The sequence below is a fragment of the Chelonia mydas genome, chromosome 9, assembly GCF_015237465.2.
Source record: "Chelonia mydas isolate rCheMyd1 chromosome 9, rCheMyd1.pri.v2, whole genome shotgun sequence".
Classification (NCBI taxonomy): Eukaryota; Metazoa; Chordata; order Testudines; family Cheloniidae; genus Chelonia; species Chelonia mydas.
Genome location: NC_057855.1, coordinates 97,262,249 through 97,289,079, shown reverse-complemented (window position 1 = coordinate 97,289,079; position 26,831 = coordinate 97,262,249). Strand labels below are relative to the sequence as shown.

Here is a 26,831-nt window from a genome sequence, read left to right as displayed (position 1 = left end):
TTTGTCACCAACTTGTGTTCCTTGGAGTAGGAACTTGGACTAGGCTGGCTCAAAGCACTGACACATTTCATCCAGTACCTGGTCTCATACCAGCTGTTTCAGAGTAAGATACAAGAAACCTCACATTGGTCTATTACAGAATAACCTGCCCTACACAGTTTCTTTTTAACACCTTCAGTGAGAGGTTGGCTTATACCCTGAAGCACAAAGGTTTATAGCCCATATAACAGTGGCTGTTCCCATTACGTGTATAGATGGAGAATCCCTTCTCAAATCTTACTGACTGCTTGGCCTCCGTGCTATCCAGTGGCAATGAGTTGCATGGGGTAATGATGTGTTCTGTAAAAACAAGTATTTTCTCGTGTCAGTTTGAAATTTGTCTTTCAGTTTCTTTGACTGACCCCTTGTTATGAAACAAAGTAAACAGAAGTTCCCAATTTATCCTTTTTATACCATGCATTATTTCACCCCCTCCTAGCTGTCTCCTTCTAAACCACTCTTTTTCAACCTTTCTTCCAATGCAAGCTCACCCCTGTTTATCGTTTCCAGTGCCTATCTCTCTAACTCCCTTTATTTGAGACAAGGTCACTGGTCCAATTCCATACCCCACACAAACCAACATGGGCTCTGCTCTCTGCTGCTAGCACAGCAGGATAGGCATGCTCAGGTGAGGTGCTACTGTTGTAAATGGTTCTATTTCTTTGTCTTCTCCCCAAGCCGTGGGGCAGGGTAACCACCTACTGCTGGTAAATTGATTTTTCTGGCCTTCTCCTGATAGCATGAAGATGCCGATAATGGTGGTGATTTACTGGCCAAATGGACACATTGTTTTTATGAGTCCTTGGCTTAATTTGGGCTTAGCTTTTGAAACTGACAACATCCCCCCGGGTCAAGGAAAATGGATACACCTGCTAATTAAAATCAGTCCGTATTGGTTGTTTAAATTGATCTTAGCAGGAAGAGGAGCTGACAAGCCATTCTCAATTCCTCCTCGATGAAATCCACTGTCTCTCACCAGCGAGTGATGGAGGGGACTGGACATGATTACTGCTCTCCAAGGAAGCGATGGTTAGTTAACTTTTACTGGCACCTTTACAAACAGGATGATTTAATCCTGGCTGTCCTTGCACTCAGACAGGGAAGGTGTTACTTCCCCAGCACATACACACAGTGATACATCATGGGGCACATGAGAAAAATAGATTACCTGGGATTTACGACCAGCTCACTCACTTTTTCTTAGCCATTATTCTGAATCACCAGACCCTTGCCATCTCTCTTCCCATGTCTGTGAATAAAGTCTATTTATGGTTTGTTTTGGGGTTAAGATAGGAAGGAAGAAGAGAACATTAAGGATAAGGAAAGAGGCCATATGGCCTGTCCAGTCCTGCTACAAAACCAGGAAGTACAAATCTATTCATGATTCATCATCTGGACCTCAGCTCTAGTCCAAGGTGTTAGCTGCAGCAGTGTCCTCTCTCCCTGTGAACAATGCAATGCTCTCGCTCTCTCATTTATTTCTCCTACAGTATTTGATTTTAATGCTCCATTTGGCACTTTGTTCCATCTCATGTCTGCCTTATTTATGTATGCGTCTCCTCCTCCTTACCTGGAGCCTGACCCTGATTCAAAGTCCACAGAAGTTAATGGAAAGACCTACCACCGACATTAATGGGCTTTGGATCAGGTCCTACATGCACTTTTCCTCTTCAAATGAGCTACTAATGCAAGCAGCTTATTGGAATCACATTGGTGCCTTTCCTTCCAGGATCCTGTCAGCTCCTAGGAGACACCCTCTTCTTTCCTTTCTCCAAGCTAACCTAAAAATCTGGCCACTCTCTTCATCTACCAAACCATTAACTACTTTGTATGGGCTGCACTATACTTTATAGAATCATAGTATCGTAAGACTAACAGGGACCTTGAGAGGTCATCTAGTCCAGTCCCCTGCACTCCTTGACAGGACTAAGTATTATCTAGACCATCCCTGACAGGGGTTTGTCTAACCTGCTCTTAAAAATCTCCAATGACAGAGATTTCACAACCTCCCTAGGCAATTTATTCTAGTGCTTAACCACCCTAACAGGAAGTTTTTCCAAATGTTCAGCTTAAGCAACCCTTGCTGCAATTTAAGCCTATTGCTTCTTGTCCTATCCTCAGAGGCTAACAAGAACAATTTACCTCCCTCCTCCTTGTAACAACTTTTCATGTACTTGAACATTGTTATCAGGTGTCCCCTCCTCCCCTAAGTCTTCTCCAGACTAAACAAACCCAATTTTTTCAATCTTTCCTCATAGATCACCTTTTCTAGACTGCAGCGGGGTGGTCACCCACTCCTGCCCTGAAGGGCTTGAAATCAGCCCTGGGAGAGGGCTGAGGCTGCAAGAGGGCTGCTGCTAGGGAAAGCAGCCAGCCTCGGCTGACTGGGGAAACAGCCACAGCTGTGGCCATGCCCCAATCAGGGCCCAGCTGGCCTTTAGAAGAGGGCAGTGGGCCAGGAGAACACAGTCTCTCGCTAGATGTTGAGAGGGAGGGGGTCTGACTGCTAGGAGCTAAGCAGGGTACCTAAAGTGGAGCAGGGCTGGGGAAAGGCCAGAGGAGCTGGGGAGCTCAGGCCTGGGAAACCCCCAGGCTGCAGGCCTTGATGAAGGCCTAGGAAAAGGATACTGGGGTTGCAGAGGGCAGCCCAAGGGTAGGCAGAAGCAGCAGGTCCAGACCCTCCTTGCCGATGATGAGTGGCAATTATACTGCAGTCCATCCCAGGGAGAGGGGGCTAGATGGTGACTAGCAGTAGCCAAAGACTGAATGTACATGTAACAATGTTCAAGTACATAAAAAGTTGTTACAAGGAGGAGGGAGATGGGGGTTCCCCTGGGAGGGGAGACCCAGATCTGTGGAGGTACTGCCACGGGGCAGCACCCTGGTTTGAAAGGGGCACCGGGGTCCGGGAGGGACTCGGGGCCCAGCGGCAAGTGGGACACTGGCCTGCAGAGGGTGCTCTGGAGGCTGGAATGCTAATTCCCTGGACTAGCAACAGGAGGCGCTGCAGGGGTGAGTCCTGCCCCGTCACGTAGGCATTTAATCATTTTTGTTCCTCTTCTCTGGACTTTCTCCAATTTGTCCACATCTTTCCTGAAATATGGCACCCACAAATGGACACAATACTCCAGTTGAGGCCTAATCAGCACGGAGTAGAGCAGAAGAATTACTTCTCGTGTCTTGCTTACAACACTCCTGCTAATACATCCCCGAATGGTGTTTGCTTTTTTTTTTTTTTTTTTTTTACAAGTGTAACACTGTTGACTCATATTTAGCTTGTGATCCATTATGACCCCCAGATCCCTTTCCGCAGTACTCCTTCCTAAGCAGTCATGTCACATTTTGTATGTGTGCAACTGATTGTTCCTTCCTAAGTGGAGTGCTTTGCATTTGTCCCTATTGAATTTCATCCTATTTGCTTCCAACCATTTCTCTAGTTTTTCCAGATAATTTTGAATGTTAATCCTGTTCTCCAGAGCACTTGCAACCCCTCACAGCTTGGTATAGTTTGTAAACTTTCAGTGTACTATCTATGCCATTATCTAAATCATTGATAAAGATATTGAACAGAACCAGACCCAGAACTGATCCCTGCAGGCATAGGCGCTGACTTCCTCACTATCCAGGGGGTGCTTGACTCCCCTTCTGCCCCAGGCCTGCCCCCACTTCACCCCTTGCTCCAAGCCCCCACTCCGTCCCAGGCTCCGCCCCCACTCCAAGCCCCCACCTATGCCCTGCCTCTTCCCAGCCCTGCTCTGCTTCCCTCCACCCCTTCCCCAAGGCCCCACCCCCACCCCACCTCTTCCCGCCCCCTCCACGAGCACCCTCTTTCCCCACTCCTCTCCCTCCCTCCCTGTGCTTCCTGCACAGTGGGAGGGAGGGGGAGGAGTTGATCAGCAGGGCCACCGGCAGGCAGGAGTTGCTGGGGGGAAGGGGAGAGCTTAGCTGCCCGTGGGAACTAAACATCTGCTAATTTTTTTCTGTGGTCCTGGAGCACCATGGAGTCAGCACCTATGCCTGCGGGACACACCACTTGATATGCCTGTCCAGCCTAACTGTGAACATAGATAACTACTCTCTGGGAACAGTTTTCCACACAGTTATGCACCCACCTTAGAGTTGCTCTATCTAGGTTGTATTTCCCTAGTTTGTTTATGAGATGGTCATGCGAAACAGCATCAAAAGCCTTACTAAAGTCAAGATATATCACATCTACCACTCCCCCGCATCCACAAGGCTTGTTACCCTGCCAAAGAAAGTTATTAGGTTGGTTTGACATGGTTTGTTCTTGCTGACTGTTACTTAGCCCTTATTATTTTCTAAGTGTCTCCAAATTGATTGCTTAATTATTTGCTCCATTATCTTTCTGGGTACTGAAGTTAAGCTGACTGGTCTGTAATGCCCCAGGTTGTCTTTATTCCCCTTTTTATTCCTCTCATATCCAGCAGTGTCCTTCCTCTAATATAGTATACAAAATTGTACATATCACTCCGAGTCTGGTGCTATTCATGGCAGATTAACTCCTCCTCATTTACAGTCCTTACACATACCCGCTATATTGGGCCTAAGATGTCGCTTGGTCTTACCCATATATCTGGATATATGGGGATAAGGAAGCCACATTAATTTTTACTTGTGGGGGACTCCTGGACCTTGACATCTGCACAAGAAGGGCAGAGTTGATTAAGCCAAAATTGACATAGTTTCAGAGGCTCTCTTCCCCAGTTAGATTTTGACCAGTTTCTAAATTGCATCAGAACATCATCTTTAAGCTTTCAGGTTAGACAATCAGACACAGGAACACGAAGTGGGAGAGGAGGCAATTCCCTCACCGTGTCAACTCTTTAAGGCATGGACTTGTCATTTGTTATATACTTGTACAGCTCCTAGCACAACGGGGCTCAACCTGGTTGTAGCCTGCTGATACTACCACAATATAAGTGTTAACTAATAACTACTACTACTAACAGGTGCATGCACTCCTTACCAATCAGATCTATACCAGCGATCCTAAACTTGTGCTCTCTCCCACGCTCCCCAGTCTCACCAATAGGAACGCCATAACCCAATCTCCCTTCTGCTCTACTGGCAATCCTCTTCCACAAAACAAGGGCCTCCAGTCTAAGCCTTCTGTCTTCCATGCACCCAGCTGGCCTGGCCGACAGTCATGCCTCTTTTCTCCAAGACTATGAGAGTGGCACTATGCCAGGGCAAGGTTAGCTTTAAAAGTAGCTCTCCAACTAGTACAGTAGCTGGGCTGCAGGAAGGGGATAAAAAGAGTGTGTGTGTGTGTATATATATATATATATATATATATATATATAATCTTTTATCTATATATAACAGATCTAGAATTAAGTGAGTGGGTAAAATGGATCCATTTATCTTTCCGATCTGAACTGTAAAGAGGGCTGATGTACAAGCTTGTCCGTTTACTGGACGGGATCACCCAGTCTTCTTTCGCACCCTACGGGACTGTTTTTTACAAACAGTTTGTCTCTTTATAGATGCAGCGTCTCAGGTGCAAATGCTAGCACTGGGCTGCTGGATGGATCCACAAATCAGAGAGACCGGCATCTAGGCACGAGTATCTGCTCTCACAGTCACTTGTAGGTGCAATCATTTGTTGACCAAAAAGAAGGCCCTTTTCAAAATCAGGCCCAACAAATAGACTCTGCATGCATGGGAGCAGAGCCAAGCCGCTCAGCTAGGAAGCTGATGCTCTCATCATTTTAGCATCCAACTGAAACATCTCAGACTTTTGTTTCTGTTCAGTGCTGGTGACTTTATACCCTCCGCTTATGCACTAACAAAGGCACTTAAAGAGCGATGCCCTGTACCCAGCCCTAGAGAATGAATCTGCTGATGCACAAGGTTAGTAAAATCACCTGGGCACACACAGGAGTTGGCCACGAAGAAATGTATATGAAAAAGTTCCTGCTAATCATCAGATCTCTTGGCTACTTTAAGGAGCATCTTGTATAATCCCCCAGGCAATTTTATCCCACAGCCAGAGAGATCTCTGTGTTTCCCACAGAGCCTTTTTATACATGCTCTCAGAAAGACCAACCAATAAAAACACAATTAGTCATTTAAATATTGTACAATAACAATAATCCTCAAGGCACGGGCATATACAGGTAATAAGTGCTCTTGCAGTTTAAATGTTGAGACCAAGCAAAGGAGTTTAATCAACTGCAAAAGCCATTTACTGCTACATACATTCCAATACCGTGGGCACTGGAGTATCATGAATGGCTTTTGCACTTGGTTAAAAGTTGAAACCAAGCTGAAGAGTTAAAATGCAAAAATATTTATGGGTAGTATACGCCAGTGCCTTAAAGATAATTGGGGTGGGTGTGTGTGTGTGAGAGAGAGATACACATGCACACATAGAAAATGTGTAATATATAAATACTAAAGTCCAAAGTTACAGTGGACTTACTGAGTAGCTAGTGTGTCAGTTATGATTCAAAACACCTGCTTTAATGTAAATACCTGAGAGATATGCTGGTGTCACAATAAGAACATGAATACTGTCAATCATTACTAGACATTGAAAAAACTTCCATTCATTCTCTGGTGACAATATGGATTGGCTGGAAACTTAAATGGCTGATGTCATTCCACCTCAGGCTGTGATCTGATCAGGTCTCACAAACTAAACAGAGTCAGGTCTGATCAGTATGTAGAGAGGATACCTCCAAGAGAAACCTCCATGCTATAGAAAGTGGTGTCAGTTCTTTAATAGGTGTCACACTTTCTCTCAGTCAGTACTGAACCAACACTCAGCATCAGGCTCAGGAGCAGAAGGTTTTTGGATGAGATACTAAACTGAGTTCTCGACCACGTATGGTCATTAAAGAGATCATGACACCTTTTGCAAGAGTGCTGTTGTTGAGTCCTGGCCTCCCTACCTTTTCCCAGAAGCTTAAAGTAGATTCATAGATTCTATGGCCAGAAGGGACCATTGTGATCATCTAGCCTGACCTCCTGTACAACATAGGCCATAGGACTTCCCCAGAATAATTCCTGTTTGAACTAGAGCAGATCTTTTAGAAAAACATCCAATCCTGATTTTACCGTATTCTTCTTCGTTTCATCTCCCAAGCTGTGCGTAGCCCTACCATGCACGGTTTAAACCCTAAAGATGGCGGGATTTCTTTAAAGTGAAGTGATTACTGCAAACATACATTGTTAGTAAAGCACTTTCAGATCATTCAGGATGAAAGGCCCATATAAATGTAAATAATAAATAGCTAAAACAAATTAATACCAGCCTGTGTTATTAGACAGAATCCAGAAGGTGGACTCATCTCTTTGACATTCCCTGCTAGCATCTGGAAAGGACATGTGGGTATGTACCAAACAAGGATACATATTACTGTTTCTGGAACAGGAAAGACATGAATTCGCCTCATTCTATTCCCCAGCTGACCAGAGAATAAATTAGAGGAATGGACACATCACATTCATGAGATTTATAGCTCATTCATTCAAGATTTGTGAATGAACCCTCTAGAGGAGGGAACAGGTCTGGCCTATTCTAGTGTTTCAGTTTGGGATTGTCACACCAGCCACTAGAACAGAAAGGATAAACGCTGGAAGATCTAGTGGAAGGTGTGGCAGAAGGCTCTTTTGGAGCAGACGCTCACTGGTTTTATCCCCAAGGCCACAAGTATGAAGCTAGCTGACAGCTGGGCTGTCTGTGTATGTGTGTGGTTACAGATCATTATGTAGTTTCTCCTACTCAGATTTACTAGAAAACCTACCACATTTAAAAATGAAGACATACAGCTCCTTCCTCTAACCCATTTTGTGTTGTAAGCAGCTATTAGCATCAATCTTCCTGTCTCCATGCACAACTAGAGTTCTCCTCCAACCCCAACCCCAGAACTTAAGCTATCGCTTGTCTTCGGGGCCTAGCTTTGCAGTGTGACACTCTGAGTTTTGGGCTGTCCCATTTGGGCTGTCCCTGACCCATTCCCTGTGGTGGTTCCTCGGTTTTGCCAGAAGCTGGGAATGGGCGACGGGGGACGGATCACTTGATGATTCCCTGTTCTGTTCATTCCCTCTGGGGCACCTGGCATTGGCCACTGTCAGAAGACAGGACACTGGGCTAGATGGCCATTGGTCTGACCCAGTGTGGCCGTTTTTATGTTCTTAAATGTGGCAGTCTCCCAGTAAAAGACCCAGAAGCAGCAACAGAAAGTATTTAGAAACTTTGCAGGTGAATTCTGCCCAGCCTGCTGAGAAGAGAGCGGACATCCCTGCTTTTTCCCTCGCTCTCCCTAGTGCAGCTGTCGTGAGACTAGTTGTTAAGAGTAACCGATTGCAATAACTGGCTAATATGCAATCAAGTTCATTTAAAAAATATTACTCCTGTTACTGGTTCTCTTTCTTTAGAATGTAAGAAATCAGATTGACAGCAACACAGGCCCACCCTGGGCCATGAGCAATAACACACAGCCATGCTGTCAGGCTCCACACAAAAATATTCAGTCACCAGAGATGGTCAACACTTATACATTTTGACCCAATTTAAATTTGGAAAATTTTCAGCAAATCTCCATTTTTAACCAACTCTAGAACTAGCTGAAATTTTGATAATTTGAATAAATTTTCATGTTTACAGAAAATGGTTGAAAAAGTCCACAACATTTGTTTGTGACAGTTTTCCCCAGCCACCTCTAGCCGATATCATTTCTACTGGAAAGTCAAAATTGACTGAAGCAACAGCCTTTTTAGGGACAAAAATACAGTGAAACCCCCATGCTCAAGGTAGCACCAAATATGGCTGCTTATTGGATCTGGTTTTTCAAGTATGTATTTATCATTTGAGAGGCTATCCATCACATGAACTATCTTCCACAGTATCAATGAGAACTTTATTCTAAATTATGAGGACTAGACACAGAGCAAGAAGCTGTTTGATATGATTAATTGGGCCCATAGTAACTACTGTAGTCTCTTAATTGGACATCTATGCATCCAATTGTTGGTGGGATTTGTGATTTAACAATAATTGCCAAGTTTATTTCCTTCATAACAGGATAAAGTCCACTTATACTTACAGGATATCTGGTGTTTGTTTTCCAGTGCCATTGTGCATCAGCTGCATGTTTTGATGCAAAGAAAATTAATCCAGTTTAAAAGGTATTTTTTCAAATGATTTCCACTGTATTGTTTCAAGCACACACTCTTCAGGACGCACCTGACAGTCTTTGTGTGAGCAGCAATTAAGCACTACAGCTGATATTAGAACTGAAAACACAAAAATGGAGTTCTTCACCTTTTCTCATGCTATTATCTAGCTACAGAGCAATATAGATTAGCCGCCGTGATAGGGTGAAATGGCTTAACTAGTAATATGTTAACATGTCAAACTTAACAACATGGGGTGAAATCCTGGTCCCACGGAAGTCAATGGCAAAACGCTGACTGACTTCCATGGGGCTGAGATTACTCCCCTGGTGTCTGTGGGCTGAAACCCTATAAACGCTAGTTTTATTATATCCCAAAATCCAACCCTTGTTGATTCCCTCTGAGCATGCCGGCTTAGTAAAATATTGGTTTTGCCATGAAAATGAAATAAGATTGATTGATTTGTCATCCACTAAGAAATCATTGATCCAGATTTGATCCTAGGCTACAGGCAAATAATCCTTGCAAAATCAAATTATCCGCAGAAGGGAATGCGTGATTAGCAAGAAGCGGTGCGATGGAGCGTCCACCTCACATAAAGCAGGTTGACCTCATAAGCTGCATCTGAAGGAAGGCCAGGGACTGATGAGGCCTAATGGCTGAAGAAGGCCAGCTGGGATAGACTTATAAAGAGAGGAAGTTGGTGGTAAGACAAGGCTGCCAGGAGGAGTGCAGCAGTCACTCCCTAGAGAAGAGGGCAGTTGGATAGGTGCAAAGAGGAGATCTGGGGAGGAACGAGTAAGTCCTGGGGCCCTGCCTTGGACTACAGACTCTGGCAAGAACCCGAGAGGGGGTGAGGAAGCTCCAGTGGCAACTTCGGGATGGGCCAGAAGATAGGGAAGACTGGTAGGAAAGAACTCAATTGGCACTTGAGCAGACTGTGGTTGCTAGGCATAGGGTCTCTGGGTTGGAACCTGGAGTAGTGGGCAGTCCCGGATTCTCCTGCTGGCCACTGGGAAAGTGGCCCAGAGCGGGAAGTGGATTGGAAGACTGTCTGAGACTGCAGAGAGATCGTTTGGCTGGCGGGTTCGGAAGGGGAGGACTATAGTGACCTGGCCAGAGGGCTGAGTCACGAAGGGGGAGCACCCTGAGTCCAGAGAGAGAGAGGCGAAAGGGTGAGCAACCCAAGGGGGGGGGGGAGGGCGTCAGACCGGTTGAGAACTAATCCACAGATGAGCCACAAGGAGGCACCCCAACAGTGAGTGGTTAACCCTGTGACAAGGCGAGATTGAAAATATTTGGGAAAAACTTGAGATTTTTCTTTTTTGCCTTTAGTTTTTTTTAAGCACAGGACTGTCCCTTTTCTGGTCCCTTCCCATCCCTTTCTGAAGATCATTCTGAGGGAAAGCGCTCTTGGCAGATGCAACCGAAGAGGATACTTCCTTCACCTATTAAAAACCACCTCTGCATGCTCATTATGTAAAAAACTCTGGGTGTGACAACGGCTCAAAGTGCTTTGGGTTTTTATGGTAAAATCCGACATGTTTATTTCTTTCCAAAACCCCTGACCAATCCTTGTAGGAAATAAACTATCCATGGCCAGATCCTGCTCTTACTGAAGTCGATGGGTGTTTTGCCATAGACTTTAATGATAGCAGGAGTGGGTTCCTCCCTGGTCTTTTCTACCTCTCACTGCTATAGGGTTAAATTCACATGCGTACAGAGGGCCAACATGAGGAATGCGCACCACTAAAATCCTAGTGTGTGCGCTAAGTAGGCTTTAAGTGGTGAATAGGACTCACACCAGTCCTCTGCACAGGGGTGAACTTCACCCTTAGTGAACAGTGTTTAAAAAACAAAAACAAAAGACTGTTCACTGCCCCATGGCATAGTATTATGTTTACCATGGCATTTGTACTATCCCGTAGACTTAGGATGGGAAATACCTCAAATTCCAGAGAACATTTAACTGCTGCAAGCACTCTATGATTGTATACGCGTAAGGGAAGATAGTAAGTACAACAGTCAAGAAACCTAAGTTTCAATACATTGACTACAAAGTCAGACAGAGGCAGATTATTCCTTAGTCAATAGTAGTTTAAAAAAATCAATTCAATTAACTCAAGGCTGATTTAGAAAAAAAACAAAACACTCTGTGTGACCTATTCTTAGAGGGTTCTCACATTAAACCCAGTAAAGCCGGGATGTTTGTAGACAGAGCCCTGACAGGTGGCAATACTTTGTAAAAGCCAATGTTACAAAAATATCCAAGGAAAGAAGAACATTTTTGGAATTAAAAATCAGATATATTCAAACCTAATTTTGTTTTAATTCACGTATGTCACATATCCCCTAATTTAACTGGCCTAGCAGATCTCTTGTAATTGCTGCTTGCATATGCAGTCAGACTTGGTGAGCGAATATTTACAATGGTGTGTTAACAAGAGCCAATGAATAGCTTCTGAGTCACAAAAGGACCACATGGTTAGCCTTTACAGACCAGACCTAGACTTGGTGGAGCTATAGATGATTTCATGTAGTAGAAAAAGGAATTAGCTGATACATTCCAAAACACATTTTAAAAAAATCTTCTGTCATTTTATTTAGTAGCTTTAAATATAAATAATTATGACGTCTGGTTGCTTTCAAGAGCATGTGATTTTAATATTTTAATTGCTACAAACAGTTTCATAAGGGTGCCCCAAAAGGCATGCCCAAATCATTATTTTGTTTATTACATTTCCTGAGAGGTTTTGATCAACTATATTCTGTACATGCAGCAGTCTGAGTATTGTAGCACTAATACATTCATTTCAAAACTGGTAAATTAGCCAGCCGGGACTCCTTTTGTTATAGGCTGTTAAATATTGTATGTTCACTGATAAATATTGGGTATCGTTTTATTTTAAAATCAGGCAGTTTACACATTTTGTTAATTATTTATGCTATCATATGGTTACCAGATTAAAATGCAATGTTAGCGGGAGATATAGCAACATCTAATACAATGCATCAGGAGGGGATTTCATCTAATCTGTCTCTAGCTCTCCAAAGTGGAAAACACATTTCTGAAAGACTTGTGAAATCCTCAGGGTCTCCCATAACACATTTTACAAGACACCCACTTGAAACCATCTACTGACATTATCCAGTAAAGTCATTTTTACAACAGCCACACGGGTCCCTCTTAAATATCATCAACAGCACACGCACTGCAATGGGTAACATCAGACACCTGGCAACCACATTGATTATTGCAGGAATGCAGTGATGACTTTACATTGGAGAGCTACAGTTACTGCAGGAAATGATAGTCTCCCTAAGTCCACCCCACCCTTTTCCCCCTGAGTAGCATCATGGCACCTGCCAGCCCTTGTAAGGAGAGCAGCAATCTCAACACTGGGTGGGCACCATATTTGCTGGTTTTTTATCTGCTGAAGGTGGGGCAGACAGACTGACTTCCTTTGCCTACAGACGTGCAGCAATTGCTCAGCAAACGCATTGCTGTCATTACTCGGTGTCCATGGTATATGCCAGGGATGTATTCCCAGCTACTAAATCAGTATGGTCTTGCTTTACCAAGGTGGGAGTTGGAGGGAAGCTAACAAACCCACCTTGGTAGGTCCCTTGGGACTAGGGTGACGAGATGTCCCGATTTTTGGGTCGTCTTCTTATATAGGCTCCTATTACCTCCCAGCGCCCATCCCAATTTTTCACACTTGCTGTCTGGTCACCCTATTTGGGACTCAGGCATTCCATCAGGGGATAGAAGGACACTTAGGCATAAGACTGTGATACAGTTTCCAGGCCTGTTTTGTTTATATTAGATTCCGTAACATCGTAGCCTTTTGGCCACTTTCCAAATGACTCCATGCGAGCACGGCCTCCGTAGCAACCATTCTCAGCAAGTACCGAATACATAATCTTAGTCAATCCAACTACCTTTAAACAAACCTGTTTGAGCTTCGATTCCCGGTCTGCAAACGCTCTGTGTGTGTCGGCCACTGCGCTGCCTCTCATCATTACGGGCCTGATTTTCCCCTTCGAGAACGCTGAGTTTTACTGCCTCTTGCACTTCCAAATTTTGACTCTGATCCTACCTGGGAGCTCCCCCTGCAGAACCCCAGAAGGCTCAATACCTTGACCTGACTGGAGGATCAGGGCCTTAAACTGGACATGAGAAAAAGACACGAAGGTTTCACCTTGTAAAACAAGAATATTCCTAGAAATCACATAGTCTCTCTATATTCTAGGGAATCAATCAAAGTTAATTTCCCAGGGTTTGTGAAAGCCTATTGCCTGGACTGTGATTCCCAAATGGGTTTTTTCAAGAGCTTAGCTGGCTGTTATATTTCTGGCTAGAGAATATGCAATATGATAAAAACACAGTCCCTACACAGTGTAATAAATTACAGACTGTTTGATGTGCAAACCAAAGATCTGTCAAGCTCCAATATATTTGAAATATTTTAAATGAGTCCTGCACTCCAGTGTCTGGAAATTTAAAATATGTTTCCAGGCCTCTCAATTTTCTAATGACATCTTGCCCACTTATTCTCCTTTTAGGGGTTTTATTCCAATTCTTACCAAGTATTGTTTCAAAATAATGCTCCTCTTCCTGGAGATAGACCCATCAGAAAGGGGGCGGGGCAGGGGGGTTGAAAAGCTTATGACTGGTCCAATGGTTAAGACACTAGCCTAGGACTTTGGATGCCTGTGTTCAAGTTCCTACTCTGCCAGACACTCCATGAGGGATTATAGCCTCTGTATGCCTCAGTTCCCCAGCTGCAAAATGGGAACAGCAGCAGTGCCCTACCTCACAGGGTGCTCTGAGAAATAAAAATAGGGATCAATTAAAACTCACTTCCGTCAAAAAGATCCCTGACTTCCCAAATGTGATAACACTAATGTTTATGTATAAGCCATCCATGCTTCTGGGCACAGAGTGAAAGCAACTCAAATCACAACTTGGTCTAAAGGCAAAGAAATCTAAAAAATCCCAGTACTAACATGATGATGATGATAAACCAGCTCACCCACCAACCCACAATAAACAGAGCCACCCACAAATCACACATTAAAAAGACCCGCCAATCTGTTTTGTGTTTCAATCTTATTATCAGGAATCATGCTCCAGAAAATGTCACTCACCCCAAAAAGATCTGACCTGAGACATTAAACTTACTCAAACTGCTGTGTGTTTTATTTTTTAAAGACCATAAACCAAACCTAATAAATTCAGACAGACCTTTTTATTTCCCCTTTTGTATAGTTTTAACTGGCTGCTTTCCTTCCAACCTCTGGGCATTCCATTCTAGTGTACGAATGAGGTCCACATGATTGCTTGAAAAGCATGCAAGTTCTACAACACAGAAAACAACTTGTGGAGTGCGGGGAGGGGGGCGCTTTATAGGCTATGAACCCATTTATTTAGATTCAGAGGGAGAAAACTGATTGATTAATGAGTGACAGAACTATACAATTTATTCATCAAACCTGAACCATCTCCAGAGAATTCTGAAGCTTTGTCATGCTTTTGGAAAAGTATTCATTTTTATAGCATGAACAGCATATAATAAATAAAGGCTAAAACATTGTAAAACATAAATTACATCTATTAGCAACATCCAAGAGTTAAAGAAAATGTTTTGGATCTCAACTAACTGGAAAGGGAGCCTACATATGTCTCTGGGATCAAAGCTGCATCTCCTCTGATCAAAACAATGGACTGGGAGCCACTTGAAAGACATTGTTGCTATCTGCTGGATACCTACAGAGAATGCATTTCAGAAACCTGAGCACGAAGAGCTAACCACTGAAAAGTGGTACTCATTGCCCCTCTTCTCCAACAGACACTGAAAGCCTGAAGAAACCTCCTTTAAAAGATGCTTTCCACTTAAGTAGAGCAGATGAGCTACTTTTCGTCTCTCTTCCAGTTTGGGAGTCCACACTGCATTCTACAACATGACTGTTGATCCAGCCAGAATTGCAGCTTTTCATATCTCCTCCTCTTTGGGAGCCCATTGTCAGTGCAGATGTGAATGAGACAGAGAAACTTTCCTGGGCCAAGGAACTAAGCACAATGGTGAGATTCAATCCACAAAATCTCAAGTCTAAGAAAGATCCAGATTTCCTTTTACCAGGATCTGAGCCATTTAGCTTGGCTTAACGTATTTGGCATGAATAGCTGGTTCATAGCTAGTTCTCAGGTATTATCTTTTGCTTTCAAAATGTTTTCTTCTGAACTCTTTTCCAATGACAAACGGCCTTGCCCCAAAAGTTAACATTTTCACAAAGGTGTTTGATTTTTCAAAGTGTTCACATTCTGTATATTTACATGTATTAAAAAAGCGCAGTTGAACTGCACTAGATAGTGGTAAAGCTGCAGACTTTGGTTGCCATCTACTGGTCTGGTAATAGCAGTGGTAAGTGGCTATCCTGTGACCAGCTCCCCACTGGGCTTTCCACACTTCCTTTTTCTCAATTTCTTTTTTTCAGTTTCAAAACTGAAAAATTTGGGAGTTTTTTTTTTGTTTTGGTTTTTTCAGCTACATATATTGTAGCTTTACCAGTACACAGTTCAGTTCAAGTGACTAATTTACCCTTGGTCTCCTAGTCCAGGAAACTTAGCCTCCCCGCAGCCTGAACTGATCAGCAAAAGACCTGACTTGACCCAATCTGGCAGCCAGCATTTCACAATCATTGTATAGCCGCAGTTTCAAGAACGCTAATAAGCATGTTTTGTTCAGTGTGGCTTTCTCACTGTGAATAGCAAAATATCACCACCAGCAGCAGGCTGAAACCTGCCTTCTTCACAGTTTAATAGGGAGCTGATTATGCCTTTTTCTCCTTTTAATAAGCAAGACCTGTTACCCTGTATTGTAAAGTACTGCAAGCTGGCATGTATGAATGTAAAGGAAAACTGGACCTGCACCCCAACAGTAAGCTCTGCTATTCTGTGTCAGGGTGTACATGGCTCACCGTCACAAGAGCACAGAAAGAGTTAATTCCTAAGCAAAACTGCCTGCTACTTACACCCACAGGGGAGGTAACAGAGGTGTGTCTTGGGGACCTAAAGACTCAAGCCAGGGAATGCTATGAATACAGTGCCCTGGTGTTCACTGAAGCAGAAAAGAAGAAGTCATCAGCAAACCACCTCAGCTAGGAACTTCCGAAAGAGCAAAACCAACCTGCAGGCCAGCCTTGAAAGTGTGGTTTAGACTCCTTGAGCTTTTTTTAAACCTGTTTGTGTTCAAAAGCTTAGGAAGAAAGCTCACAAGAAAGCTCTCCCTGCATAGACTCTGCTTTCGGTCTAATTTGGGTAACTCAGCCATATTACAGGGCACATTATTATTACTTAGATAGTTGAACCCACAAGGCCCCCAAACAGTCTGTGCCCAGAAACGGCAAAGGCATAAGCCCCCGGCTGCATTTTAAAACAACCACACATCGCTCCACACTAGTGTCACAGCAATGAGAGCAGAGTCCAGGGGTGGACAGGAGCTCTGCTGGTCTGGGGCAAGGCAGGAAGCCAAGAAACCATGACACCAGGAGAGAGAACATGGGGAAGTTAAGTGGTCATCTTAAAGAAAACCAGCCCAGGACCTAATCCTGAGCTGTTGGGGCACGGACTGGTGGTGGTGGTGCTAAGGACGCGTACTCCTCATCCCGCTAACTCAGGGCAGAGCAAATGGAAGCAAGAGGGAAGACGGCCAATAACTAATGGAACCATATTGCTTCTATCGGTGCAATTCTGATTTAATTTGTCACAAGAAGAATATCTAGAGTGGAAACATCAGCTCAGACTGGGGCCATCATGCCTGATAAACTGCCTCCAACAGGACCAATACCCAACACTCCAGGTGCACATGAAAACTTCACATTAAGCACCAGGAAAACTGGGCAAGGCAAGAAAATTCCTTCCTGGCCCTTGCGGTGATCAGTCTGTGACATGAAGCTTGAGATCTGATGACTGTTTTGCTACCCCAAACTTAGCATGTTCCTTACGTTAATGTGTCAGTCATAAAACCATCCCATCCCCTTGGAGATGCAGCTGCAGTGTTTGACAGCATGGCCTCCATGCAGGAACAGATTCTGCAGATCCACTCCCCCGGACAAAGGATAACAATTATCTTCACAAGCCTCATCCGCACAACTCAGAACTGCCATCAAATGTGCTGAGCATGGCGGGGTTTGCTCTAGAGAACTGAGACCAGACACTGCTGTCGGGGGGAGTGTGGGGCAGCTTGCTCTGAACCCCCACCGCTTGCTGGGCCCTCCCTCTGCACTGGGCTGGGATGAGGGTTGTGGTGCTGCTGTGGGTGGTTAGTGTCCCTGGGCTGCAATGCCCAGCGCAGGGAGCTGGGCTGAGTCCCCTGGGACAAGAGATACAGCTCTGGGGTCTCTGTGGTGCAATTGTGCCCATGAATGCCACTAAAGCTGCCTGAAAGCCTGGCTCCCTGAGCACCCCTCCTCGAGACTGCACCAAGTTCCAGTCCGGACCATAAGGGTGGTGGAGCTGGGCACACGCGTGTGTCGTGGCCCTGGGTCCCATACTCACCACTGACATCGTATGACTCCTTCGCTGTCATTTGCACATGCCAATAAAATCCAAGAAACGTATCTAATTGAGCAAAGCAGGGCAGATTTGGAAACACGCCACCTCCCCCCCAGAGCAATCCCCACTCCCTGCCCTCGCACCCACCTGGTTGATGTGTTTCAGTTTGTCGATGAGCTGGCTGATTACTGGCTCGGGACCCTTTGTTTTCATCTCGTGGGTGCCAGCTTGAGCTTTCCCCCCATTCCTCACTGCCTGGTGACTGTACCTGCGCGAGTGAACACAGAAGACAGCATTGGGTGATGGACTGGACTCAGCAATCCATATTATTTATTGCTTAGATCGCAGCATGCTAGCTGCCTTCCTGTCACAGAGGAAAACACGGTCCCTGCCCTGAGAAGCAGAGGACGTTATTATTTCTCTAACCACAGCACCTAGGACCCCAGTTTGGACCCCACGGCACCAGGCGCTACACAAACACAGAATAAAAAGATGGGCCCTGCCCTGAAGAGCTTCCAATCCAGGTGCAGTCTAAGAGGACAGACAGCCCAAGGTGTGGAAAGGGATACGACACACAAGGCAGGTTAGCTGGGTGACGACCGCCGGGTGTCTGATGTAGGTCCAAGTCTGTTGTGGTGCTGGTTTAAGTTAAACGTGAAAAATATTCCCACTGTACAGTTCAACCCCCTTGTGGCCCAGAGTCCACCCCAGTGACCCAGCCCCCTCCCTCCACAGCAATGGTTCCCTGGCTAAAGGAACGAGCGGGCCGAATGGATGAGTCAGCACATGTCTTGTAGACTTTGCAGTGGAAGTGGGACTTCAGAGGGGATTTAAAGGAGGCGAGGTGGGGCCAGCTCAGGGGCAGCAGCGTAAGAAAGCAAGGAGACCCCCTGCAGGAGAAGCAGGCAAATACCACCATGGGGCTGGCAGCACCAGGTCAGACCAGGGCAGAGAGGGGCGGCATTAGGGAGGACCTGGGAGGCAATCACAAGAAGCTCAGATGCAGCGGAGAGGGGGAGCCAGGCCAGCGGAGAATTCATAGCGGGGATGGCAGCAGGTGCAGGGGCGACGGTCGGAGCTGTGCAGATCGCAGAGAGCGACACGGGTGTCAGGAGCCCAGGGAGGAGGATGCTGCGGCAGTCAGGATGGGAGGCCTGGGAGCTGTGTGGATGGAGAGGAAAGGCCAGGGGTTGGGAATAGTACGGAGGAAGCAGCAGCAAGATTTGGACGCAAGCCAGATGTGAGGGGAACGGCGTCCGAGATGACACCAGGTCACAAGTCTTCGCAACAGGGAGAGTGTGGGGTGTTCCGCTGTGTGGGAGAGGGCTTCAGAAAAGGGTTTGGCCAAGTTAACAGCATGACGTCCACAGTCTGTGCTCAGTTCCCCCAGGGCCACTGGAGTGCCTCCAGATTTACAGCAGTGCACTAGGAACCCGGCCCCAAAGCCTGAAATCTGAGCAGCTTTTCAAATACAACAGGGACCAGGTTTCAGGACAAGGGCTATTCAGAACTGCCTTCGTTTGATTGATGCGAGATCCGTCACACAGTAGTGTTAATGAGAGTCCGCCGCTGAGACCAGGGCCCCCCGGTGGCAGGGGCTGTGCAGAGACATAGCCAGAGTCAGTCAGCGGATGTCTACACGGCAGCAGGCTGCGTTTCCTCCTGCCCGGGCAGACAGCCACGCTCCAGCTCTGCTCGAGCTAAAATGGGAAGCGCGGAGGTTGCGGCAGCCCACCCAACCCCTCCGGTGGCTGGCCCAGGTCACCACATCCACACTGCTATTTCTAAGCACATTAGCTTGAGCGGAGCCAGTGTGTGTCTGGATACCCGGGCCGGGAGGCTCACTCCCAGCTGCAGTGTCGACGTACCCTGAAGCACCGTCTCACTGAACATCTCACGGCCTAAACAGACAAGGCAGAAAAAGGCCAGGCAAACAAGACAACTGTTTCCATTTTACAGATGGGGAACGGAGGCAGAGAGAGAAAGGCCACAATTCAAGAATGCACTTCCACCCGATTTTAAAACCGATCACCACTCTGGAAATCGCTTAATCACCGCTTGACTTGAAGCTCGCGCTAAAAGTGAAGTACGTTGTTAAGTGGCCTTCAGTTGGGCCCCATGTATCTTGGCCAAAGGAGTCTGTGAAGAGCCAGAGCAGATCTCCTGAGTCCCCATCTAATGCCTTCACCTCAAGGCCACCCTGCCTATACATTTAATCGCTCTTGTAGCACTCCGAATTGCCACCTTTGTACCGGTGTGTTACCCAAAGTACAATTAAATTATCATGTGTCTTTCCTGAACGACTTTTATTAAAAAAATGAACTTCAGTGCGATTCATGTGGGATTCAGCATTTAATGTTAAATGCACAAGCCTCCATTTATATTTTGAAAAGTCTTGTAGCAGGATAATCATGATGGGAAAGTACCAAATACACAAAACAATAGGCACCGCTGCACCGCAGCCCAGCACACGAGCAGGGGCTACTTGCCTGCTGAAAGTTAAGCGTGTGCTGAAATGCTTTGTTGGACTGAGCTCATGATTTCCACTGAGGCTGAAATAACAAACGTTTCTAAATAAATAGCTGGCTCTCAACAAACACGCACTACAGCAGAATCCATATTCTCAGGGCACCATCTTGTGGAAAGACGCATTACTGCAGTTCAATTATTACACTCATAAACACTTGTTCCTGCAAGAGCTGTGCCTAACTTTACACACATAAATGTTTGCAGGACTGAGGTGCTAGACCTGTTGTTTTATCACACAATCGCAGAACACTACTAAACCAAGCCAACACGTCTATAAAACTATAAACTCATTGGCTACATGAACATGTAAAGGCCGGACTTTTTAGATGCCTGAGAAATTGCTACCTTTGCTGTCATTATGTGAAGCTAATTTTAAAATGCAGAGACAGAACATTAAAGTACATTGCTGAAAAGCGTTCTGGAGTTTCAGTGAGATTTAACTCCTGGGTTCTGTAGACTTCAGTGAGAGCAGAACTGAGCCCCTGTCTGGAGCATACCTAAATCAAAGGAATACATTTCTTCTGGAATAGTGTAATACAAATGCAAATAAACTGATCTTGTAATCCCTGAGTAGGCAAAACTCACACTGAAGTCAATGGGAGTTTTGTCTGGGCAAGGACTGCAAGATCAGACTCTCTACACTCTAGTATGTCATAGATGATGGAGCACAGTAGATGTGGTAGGGCCATGGGACATAATGTCCAGTGGCGAACATTCAGTGAATGTGGAGAATATGGAAGGCACAGTGAGTGGCCCTGGTTACCTCCATTAGAGACAGGGTTGGAGTCATAGGCTACCAGTGAGACAAAGAATATGTCTTCATTGCACACTAAGGATTGAGCCCAAGCCCCCCTTCCATCCACACACAAATCAGTCTGACTTGGGTCAGTAAGCACTCAGGACCTGGGTCCTAGGACCGTGTTAAAGTGGTGAGTCATAGCCTGAGTCCTGCTGAGACTCGGGTCCAAGCCCTGTATTTTGCAGTGGGGACCCTGCTCAAGCTGCAGACCCGAGTCAGAAAGTCTACATCGCACAAAATGGACGTTAGCACAGTTGTGGGTCCAGCAATTGTAAAACCTGAGTTCTGCAATGCAGTGAGGATGCTCAAGCATGCACTTGGGAACACAGAGTCCACAAGCCAAGGTCCCACAGACTCAGGTTTATGATGCAGTGTAGACATACCCTAATGGCGAAGCCATCCTCCTGCACAGGAAAACCCACAAGAGAGGACCTGAATGTTGGGGGGAAACTCCGGGATGTTCCCCTTGTGGGGTTCTCCCTAGAACTGTCCTGATACCTGGGCTGCACCCAGATGCACAAGGCTTTCAGTCCATGGGTAGGCAATGCAGCCCTTCCTTCTCCTGAGCAATGAATTCATGGGCACAAAACTAAACCTAAAGAGAGCTGGTTTGCTCACGAGCATCCAGACCTGCCCTGCTATTACACTCCAGATCAGCCCGGCCTCCACCCGTGGGAAAAGGGAACACACCTTGTCAGGGGACAAATTCCCTGCTTTTATGCAAAAGGACATGGCAACAGGAAAGCAAAGGAGGAAAGGCACAAAGACAGAGGCTGAGTCACCCCCTCACTCACAGTTATTGGGCTCAATACAGAGGTAAGTGGGTGAAATGTTCTCGCCTGCAGGAGACAGGTCAGAGTAGATGATCGACTGGTTCCTTCTGACCTTACCCCATGAATCTAGGAATCGTTTATAAAGCCCACATATCCCACTGGATGCAAGGCCTGATTTTCAGGGAGCCCAATCTCTGCCACTCCCATTGGAGCCGACGGGAAGTGTGGACTCTGACAATCAGAGCTGTGAGGCTCAAAGTGCATCTCCTGCTTTTCTGAAGGTGAAAGTATCATTAACACAAAGAAAACAGACATCCCAAATGCATTTCCTTGGCCTAGGGATGGAGTCAGGTCCCCCAGGCAGACAATGACACAGATTCTCTGAGAGCATTTAAGCACGTTTCACTCCATCCCTATTTAGCAAGCACTTAAACGCATGCTTAACTTTAAGCACCTCAGGTAAAATTTTCAAAAGTGCCAATGTGACTTAAGAGCCTGAGTCCCACTGACTTTGAGTAATCCTCAGGGACAGATTTTCAAAGGCACAAACGGCGGTTAAGTGCCGAACTCCTATGTCACTTTTGAAAATGAGACAGGTCCCTAAGTCACTCAGTGCTTTTGAAAATCTTCCTCATTGTGATTAGCGTGCTTTGCTGAACAGGGCTGGACTGCGGAGCCGGGGCTTTCATTCTCTCAGTTCAGCTGGAAGGAAAGTCACTGCCAGAACATAGGGGTTATGGCTTTCCCGAAGCCTAGCTGCACCTAAGGCATGGCAGGACTGTATGAAGTGAGCCTGGGCATCTTTTCTGAGCACACCCAAAGATCGTGTGTGAGCTAAAAGAGTTTGAAACTTAGCTTCAGTAAGGGAAGGAGGAAAAAGAGTCCTGAAATCCCAGCTTTCCTGGAAAGGGCAGCGGGCACCATCCCTGCAGCATGGTCTCCCAAGGTGTCGCCCACTTGACAGCCATCAGCAGCTAACGGGCTTACTGGGTCCTAAAGCCAGCCCTGCGACCATACTCATGGGAAAGAAAAGTATAGGCAAGCCAACAGCAAAAACACCCTACTTTTCCCCAGGGTTCTGTGACTTGTTAGAAGAATCCTGCCAGAAACTTCCTTTTTTGTCTTTCCATTCAACTCAGCAAGTGAGCGTACCGAGTGTTAATTAGCACGAAAGTGGCCACGGTACGGCACAAGCAGGGACTGCATGACCTCATCTTATAGATTTACAGCAAACTTATCGTCTAAGAATAAAGTGTTTTGTGGAGCAGAGGCAGGATTCGGCTTGTGCTTAGGTGCCTTGCTGAACTTGGACCAAAGAGGGCCAGGTTGTTCCCGCATTGCCTTGAGTGACAGCAATGGGAAGTCTCCTGGCCAAACTGACCAAGGGATGAAGGCAAGACAGCTACAAGAAAGGCACCTAGTGACGGATGCAGAATGTTTCCAACTTACCTCTACAGAGTGTAGGTGTCTCCATTGAATCTGAGCTGTTTTGCAGATGTTTCTGTTCCAGACATGAGCCCTAACAAGCCCTGATACAGATCCCGTCCTCTAAGGATGCTGTCAGCACTGACTAATATACTGCTAACTGGTGTAAATTATTAAAGTCCTCCGAGCTCCAACTGGGGCCCTGCCTTTTGAAACACCAATGCTATAACAGGAGCATGTGCCCAGCCTCCACTTCATAAGCAGCACAAAACCAAAGATCCCTACCTCAGATGTGGTACCCTGTAGTAGGATGTCATTCAGCAGAGTAAGGCGGGTTTCCCTCCCATAGTTCCCTGGATAGGAGCTACTGTTTGTGAGAAGATAATCTCAAAAGGAGAAATGTCACGTTGTTGTAAAGTGTGCTGATACATGGCTGTCACTAAAGATCATTAAAGATAATCACATGATGAAAACATTACCAAGCTAAAGCCTTGCATGGGTTACATATTCCTCTTTCATTCGTAAGTCATACATATTTGGTATTAAACTCAAATAAGGGGTTTGCCCCAACCCTCACATCCAAAACTCTCACCTTTGCAAATACTTTCCCACTCCAGCTCAATTAGATTTAACCAATGGGGTTCCCAACAAGTTTTACCTCCTGATTTTCGTTTCAGAGCACGGGAGTCCAGACAGCAAAATGTTTTTTAAACATATGATAATAAATGTACTGGTGTGTTTCCTTCCCCACAGAATCTGCTTTAGCATTGAAATGCAGAGAGACAGCTGCAGCCGACTTGGCTGTGCTAAGTTTGGAGATAAATTACTGAAGTGCAATGTATGATTTACAGAAAATAATCCTGCAAGTCAAGTGTAAAGTACTATATATGAAAGAGGAAAGTAACCTTTTCATTCAAACACCAATTAATTTACGCCTGCCTCCTGGCTACAAAGTATTTATTCAAATGCAGCTGCACACTTTAAGCCTGCTAGAGGGGAGCAGAATGTTCTGTCTTCTTTGACTTCTTCACTTTGATGCTGCTCATTGAACCTTAGTTTCTTGGTGATGCGGGGGGACTGAATGCAATAGAACCCGATCGTTCCACGTGTAGGTAAGCCTTTTAAGGAAAGAGGGCCCATAGGAATGGATCCTGAGACAACAGCAGCAACCCATTCTGCAATATCAAAAGGTGCTCTGCATTGCAGGACCTCTTCTAGCCAATGGAGCTATGTCGATTTATACCAGCTGAGAGCCTGGCCTGGAATCTTTAAAGTGTTCACCCTCTTCTGTGGGATACAGTATTGCCAGACCTCGAGCAAAACTGGAAGGCGGTTCTTTTCTATTTTGCTTGGTAATATTAACTGCCCTGAGTCCCAGTCAGCCACACCAAGAGCCTCTTGCAGGGACCCAGGCCACCAAACAAAAGCTCTCTTTTCAGACGTACAGCCCCATTGACTGACTGTCGCAAGAGGGCGACCAAGGGGGAAGGGCTGGGCTTACCATGAGGCAAGCGGAGGCGGCCGCCTCAGGTGCCAGACCGTGCGGGGTGCCACTAGGACCCAGAGTGTAGAAAATTGTGTCTCCTGCTTGTGCATCTGGATTCTCTCTGCTCTAGACCCACAGAGATGGGGGAGTGCTGTGCTGGAGGAAGGAGGGCACAAGTGAGAGAACAGGCAGGCAGGAGAAAATGTGGGAGGGAATAACAGAAAGCAGCAGGAGCTGCAGGGAGAGAGAGGAGGAGCCTCTTATGTACCTCTCTAGCACGCCCAGGAACCTGGACTGATTAACACCAGCTTCTCAGGGAGCTTCCTGTTTCCTGCTGCTTCCTGAACCCACTTGAGGAGAACAGGCCGTCAACTGAAGTAGTAGGAGCCAGTTAGGCCCTTAAGATGCTGATCTCTTCCCTCGCTCAGGCCCTGCTACCAGCCTGCTTATTTGTCCCCTTCAATTGAGTGTTGAGAGCCACTATAGCTGACACAGCACAGCAGTCTTGAGTGAAAGAAGAAAATGTCCCTCTGGGGCAGCATTCAGAAAAAGAAAGAAAGCAAAGGAAGCTTTTCTAACTAAGCAGGAAGGAGCTCTCCTGAGACACATAGACACAAATGTTCATGGTGAGCCTTCCGGTCCCAGTGAGGAGATGCCCGATCTTCCAGTTAGTCAGAGTGCAGGTGACCTGGCAGCTACTTCAGCATCCATATCTCCATCTCAAATGGATATAACCATGCACATTCCTGAAGAAAAGTGTAGATCAGAGAAGAGGGTGGTGGAGGCGCAAGAAACAGCTGCTGCTGAGTTTAGTTCCTTAAGTCTAAATGATCAAGGACTGTGGACCCACTTGAGCAGTAGCCTGAGGGACTTCCTGGGCACAGCAAGTGAAAAACTTCATGTTCCCCAAAGACAATGAAAATAGAAGTTTCCATCCAACACATTGCTGGCGTGAAATCCCCAATGGGGACGAAGCGGACAGGCCATGGCTTATGTACTCGAAAACCCAGAATGCTGCATACTGTTTTTGTTGCAAACTCTTCCAGTCTAATGTTCCAGACACTTTGGGTTCTACAGGAACAAAGGACTGGGAAAATCTAGCATGCCATGAGAAGGCATTAAATCACCAGAGAGCATTCCATAGGTGGAAAGAGCTTGAGATGAGACTAGGGTTTTTAAAGGCCACCATAGATGATCAGCATCAAGAGAAGATTGCTTCAGAGTCTCTTGACTGGCAAAATGTTCTGAAAAGGCTCATTGCCATTGTGAGAATGCTTGGTACCCAAAACCTAGCACTGCGTGGCACTTCAGATCAGCTGTATGTGCCAGACAATGGAAACTTCCTTAAAATTGTGGAGCTGATGGCTGAGTTTGATGCCGTACTCCAGGAGCATCTAAGAAGTCACCACCCACTACCTTGGAAAACAATTCAAAATGAGATCATACAGTTACTGGCAACAAAAGTCAAACAGAAGATTGTGGCAGATCTGAAGTCAGCAAGATCTTACTCTGTTATTCTGGACTGAACACCTGACATCAGCCATATGGAACAAACGACTTGGTGCATTTTGTAACAACAGAACCCAGAGAAAATGTCCCTGCAGTGGTGATTGTCAGAGAGCATTTTCTAGAATTTATTGACCTTGATGATACTACAGGAGCTGGTATGACAAATGTGCTTCTTAAAAAGCTGGAAGATACGGGAATTGCGATAGCTGACATGAGAGGTTAGGGCTACAATAATGGTGCCAACATGAGAGGAAAGAACAGAGGAGTGCAGACAGGGATCCGAGAGATAAACCCTTGAGCTTTTTTTGTCCCATGCAGTTATCATTCATTGAACTGGTCAGTTCATGCAGCACCAGCTTCTAGTGAGGCTCCTGAATTTTTTAATGTAATTCAAAGCATCTATGTATTTTTCTCTGCATCAACTCATCAACGGCATATTTTGAAGCAACATCTCGGAACATCCTCTCTGACACTGAAACCACTGAGTGCCACACGATGGGAAAGTCGAGTGGAGGCGATAAAGCCTATCAAACACCAAATTGGGAAGATAGATGATGCCATAGTTGCCAC

General features: G+C 45.8%; 1 protein-coding gene and 1 long non-coding RNA gene across 3 annotated transcripts in view; both read right to left on the bottom strand.

The window, feature by feature from the left end:
* Positions 1 to 26,831, bottom strand: part of GPC3 (glypican 3) — a 270,116-nt gene that overhangs the window by 61,496 nt on the left and 181,789 nt on the right. For both annotated transcript variants that reach the window (XM_043522567.1, XM_037909178.2), the window contains exon 6: positions 17,888 to 18,008. In XM_043522567.1, the coding sequence (XP_043378502.1) occupies positions 17,888 to 18,008 (121 nt within the window). The remainder of the gene's footprint in view (positions 1 to 17,887; positions 18,009 to 26,831) is intronic.
* LOC122461694 lies at positions 88 to 2,365 on the bottom strand. Its single transcript, XR_006283798.1, has 3 exons — positions 2,303 to 2,365; positions 1,208 to 1,301; positions 88 to 339 (listed from the first exon to the last, which is right to left on the bottom strand). It is a non-coding gene; the product is annotated as an uncharacterized LOC122461694 (long non-coding RNA).